Source organism: Propithecus coquereli, unplaced genomic scaffold, assembly GCF_000956105.1.
Source record: "Propithecus coquereli isolate 6110/MARCELLA unplaced genomic scaffold, Pcoq_1.0 Scaffold42, whole genome shotgun sequence".
Taxonomy (NCBI): Eukaryota; Metazoa; Chordata; class Mammalia; order Primates; family Indriidae; genus Propithecus; species Propithecus coquereli.
Window position 1 is genome coordinate 2,897,003 of NW_012149952.1, and position 4,602 is coordinate 2,901,604.

At 58.3% G+C, this 4,602-nt stretch overlaps 1 protein-coding gene across 1 annotated transcript in view; it reads right to left on the reverse strand.

The window, feature by feature from the left end:
• Positions 1-1,532: 1,532 nt before the first annotated feature.
• The window catches only part of NOVA2 (neuro-oncological ventral antigen 2), a 23,604-nt gene continuing 20,534 nt past the window's right edge, over positions 1,533-4,602 (reverse strand). The window contains exon 5 of the mRNA XM_012653247.1: positions 1,533-2,960. Within this exon, the coding sequence (XP_012508701.1) occupies positions 1,878-2,960 (1,083 nt within the window). The 3' untranslated portion in view covers positions 1,533-1,877. The remainder of the gene's footprint in view (positions 2,961-4,602) is intronic.

The following is a 4,602-nucleotide window of genomic DNA, read 5'->3' on the forward strand; positions in this document are numbered from 1 at the left end:
GGTCTGGAAGACCTAGGAGGGGGGCAAATGGGGGAGAGGATGGGCATGGGGTGCCCCTCCCCCAGAGATGCTGATGATGGAACCAGGGCACTGGGGGCCCTGCTTTGGGTCGGAGGGAGTGGAGGTGGTCTCCAACGGGGAGGGGGCGATGGATGGGGTAGAGGTGCGTCAGCTATCCTAGTCTACAGGGTTGTCAGGTCCTGAAATCTCAGTCTGTCATCAGGTCCTTAGAGCTAACCACAGTCACAGTGCTCAGGGAGCCACTCCCAAACCAACTCTCAGGGCTGCCTCGCTTGTCAGACTTCATCAGAACATTCTAGTTCTTCAGAGCCCACAGTGAGCACACCAAAGCGTCCTGATCCATCAGACACCACCGGAGTATGCCAGCGTGCCGGATGCCACCAAGCCAATCTAATCTATCAGAGCACACAAAGCATTCCAGCCCAAGGGACCCAACCATGGCTCACTGAACTCTACACCGGGCCACACTGGCCTGACAAAGCCACCGCACGTCTGGCTCACTGATTCAATGAAACAAAGCCACGCAGACACGGGCATGCACACAAAAGGTGGGGGTGGGTATGAGGGGCGTCTTAACTTAAACAGTATTTTTCCCTAACTCCATCTCCGCCCGCTCCCTGCCAGGGCAAGCGCACAGACTTGGTGTGTTTGGATGGAGATGACCCTGCCAGTACTGGGTTTTCCCCCGTAGAGTCCTCCAGATCGGATCCAAGTCCTGACCTTTATCCTTTTCCTGGACAGACCCCCACCAAAGAGGGGAGTGGGTGGAGAAGGAGGGTCAAGGGGCTAGGCACGTCCAAAACAGGAAGTACCTGCTTCGTCCTAATGACGTCACAGGAAGTGATGACTTCGAGGCACCTCAGGAAGTACATGTCCCTATGATATCACCAAAGTGACCTTCAAGGAAAGGCTCACTGAGACATCATGGGAAGTACCTGTTTCTCTTATAATCACAAGAAGTGACCACTGGGGAACTGCTTCCTGTGGCATCATAAGGAGTGCCCAGAAGCACCCCAGAAAGTCTTGACTCAGTGATATCACAACAGGGACCTTCATTCCCATTACTCCAGGAAAAGCCACCGGCGACACCCTGGCAAGTTGCTCCAGCCTCTCACAAGAGTCTTGCCCACGGGACTGGCCCGATCCCAGCGCTGGCCTCATTCCCAGCAGAACCAGCCCTGCCCCCCATACAACCTGACAACAAAAGAGCAAAAATTCCCACCTAGGAGGGACAACTCCCTCCGGTGGGGGGAGAGTAGCTGCGAAAATCTGCGGAACTCTGGGGTCCCTGCTCCAAATGCCCCATTTCGGCTCAGACTCCTTTGCTACCTCTACTCCCACCGCTTCCCTCGGATCTGGAACTGAAAGCAGAGAGGTGGGGTGTTGTGTTTTGGGGAGGCCCCCTCTTTCCGGGTGACCCTGAGGCTCCCTCCCCTCCTCCCATATGGAAACAAAAACTTATAAAGGGGGAAAAAATCCTTACCCCAAAAAAAAAAAAAAAAGGAGGGAAAGAAAGAGAAAATAACGCTTTGTTTTCTATTAAAATCAACAAAATGCAATATATACAGATATCACACAGACCTGGGCCCTGGGAGAGGAGGGTCAGGCCCAGCCAAGCACAGGGAGGGAGGAAGGAGGGGTCAGTTCAGGGCTGGGGAGGGGGCTTCTGAGCCCCGTCCCCAGCCATCACTCAATCCTGCCTATGACTACCAAGAGGGGAGGGTGCAGTCAGGCCTACCCCAGCCCCATCCCAAGAGCAGCAGGACTACACCCAGCTGAGGTCAGGAGTTGGGGGCAGGAGGAGGAGGAGGGGGAGGAGGCGGGAGGAGGAAGGGGGGGAGCACACACCACAGGCCTCATCCCACTTTCTGGGGGTTTGAGGCCCTCACTCCCTGCTCGTAGGTGACCCGCTGGCTGATGAGGTATTGAGCGGCTTGCGTGGCCGCGGGGCTGCCCGTGATGGTGACCCGCCGGTTCCGCGTGCCTGGCAGGAACTCGCCCTTCTTGGAGATCTGGATGCGGGCGCCCGTCAGCTCCTGGTACTCCACCAACGTCTTGCCCCCCTTGCCCAGGATGGCCCCCACCAGGTTCTCAGGCACCGCAATCTCCACCAGCTCCTTGGCACTCTCGGCTGCCAACTTCTCTGCCGTCAAGAAGCCCCCAGCCGCCCCCGCCGCGGCCGCAGCGGCCACCAGCGGGCCACCCCCTCCGCCCGCCCCGGCCCCGGCCCCCGCCCCGAGGTAGCCGTTGGCGGCCGCAGCCAACGCAAAGGAGCCCAGGGCCCCGGGTGGCGGGGGTGGCGGCGGGGCGGCCCCTCCGGCGGGCCCGGCCCCCGCGTCCCCCGCGTAGGAGGCCAGGAGGTTGGCCGCGGCGGCGGCGGCAGGGTTGGCCCCGGCGGCCACGGCGGCCAGGACGCCGGAGGCCGCGGCCGAGTTGAGGCCCAGGCCCAGGGAGTTGGTGTTGTAGCCGTAACTGGCCAGCGTGTTGAGCGCCGTGCTGATGGCCAGCAGGTCGGTGCCCGAGAAGGCAGGCAGCGCGGCGGGGAAGGCTCCCACGCCCGCCAACCCGGCGGGGCCCAGCAGGCCCGAGGCGGCGGCGGCCGAGGCGGCGGCCGCGGCGGGCAGCACATCGGCTGGGCTGGCGTACGGCGAGCCGGTGGGGTTGGAGTTGGCCACGGGGCCAGCCACGTTGGCGTAGCTGATGTTGAGGCAGCTGCTGCTCTGGGGGTCTTCCTGTACCTTCTGCACGATGGCGCTCACGGCCTTGTGCACCTGCTCGGGCTCCCCGCTGACCGTCACCACGCGCTCCTGCAGGTTGATGCCCTCGGGCTTCTGGGACAGCTGCACCCACGCGCCTGACTGTTCCATCACGGCTTTCACCGTCGCGCCCCCCTTGCCGATGATCAAGCCCGCTGTGCTGTTGGGCACGATCAGCTTGGCCTGCGTGGGGAGCGAGAGGGAGGGTCTTTAGGGTGGCTGGAGGCTGCGCAGGCTCAAGTCATCCCCCGCCCCTCCTCTCCTGCGTCCCAAATCGAGCCCAGCACGCCCCCTTGCTATGCACCTGCGTGGTCCCACTGGTCGTTAAAAATATTGAAATAGGCCGGGCGCGGTGGCTCACGCCTGTAAGCCTAGCACTCTGGGAGACCGAGGCGGGCCGATTGTTTGAGCTCAGGAGTTCGAGACCAGCCTGAGCAAGAGCGAGACCCCGTCTCTACTAAAATTAGAAAGAAATTAATTGGACAACTAAAAATGTATAGAAAAAATTAGCTGGGCATGGTGGCGCATGCCTGTAGTCCCAGCTACTCCGGAGGCTGAGGCAGGAGGATCGCTTGAGCCCAGGAGTCTGAGGTTGCTGTGAGCTAGGATGACGCCACGGCACTCTAGCCCGGGCAGCACAGTGAGACTCTGTCTCAAAAAAAAAAAACATATTGAAATAGTTCCTCAATGGAAAATGAATAGCCACGATTCCAGGTCCCCTCAGGAGCTCCTCAGCCATCCTCTCCCATGTCCCTGGGACTGCCAATACCTCCCTTGCATCCAGCACCTAAAAGCTTGATGGCTGACCCAGTGGGGGCCGCCAGGATCCTGCTCCAGCTTGCGCTGGTGCCCGTGCACACCTGCTAGCATTAGGTGCTCTGACTTCCAGCCCCGGAAAAGGCTTCAGTAGCCTCACTTTATAGATGACGCCTAAGAGGTCCCTCCCAGAGCCAAGGAGCTGAAATCTAGGCTTCAACCTGATCCATTATGCTCCCCGGTCTATGAGTCTATGACATTGTTTCCTTTTTTTTTTTTTTTCCCTGAGAAAGGGTCTCACTCTGTCACCTGGGCTAGAGTGCCATGCTGTCATCATAGCTCACAGCAACCTCAAACTCCTGGGCTCAAGTGATCCTCCTGCCTCAGCCTCCAGAGTAGCTGGGACTACAGGCGCCAGCCACGACACCCAGCTAATTTTTCTATTTTTAGTAGAGACCAGGTCTTGCTATGCCATCCAGGCTGGTCTCGAACTCCTGAGCTCAAGTGATCCTCCCGCCTCGACCTCCCAGAGTGCTAGGATCACAGGCATGAGCCACCATGCCTGGCCTGTCTCCTCCTTTAACCTCTTTATCGTTATGGGGTGAATTGTGTACCCCTCAAATTGATACGTTGAAATCCTAATCCCTAACACCTCAGAATATGACTGTGTTTGGAGACAGAGTCTTTAGAGAGGTAATTAAGGTAAAGAGAGGTCATAAGCATTGGCCCTGATTTACTATGACTGGTGTCCTTATAAGAAGAAGAGATGAGGTCACAGAACAGACACACACAGAGGGAAGACCACGTGAAGACACAGAAACAAGATGGCTGCCTGCAAGCTGAGGAGAGACGTCTCAGAAGAAAGCAGTCCTAAGCTGGGCACAGTGGCACGCCTGTAGTTCCAGCTACTCAAGACACTGAAGTGGGAGGGTCACTTGAGCCCAGGATTTTAAGGCTGCCGTGTGATATGGTTGTGTCCATGAATAGCCACTACACTCCAGCCTGGGCAACATAGTGAGACCCCATATCTTTTTTTTTTTTTTTGAGACAGAGTCTCACTCTGTTGCCC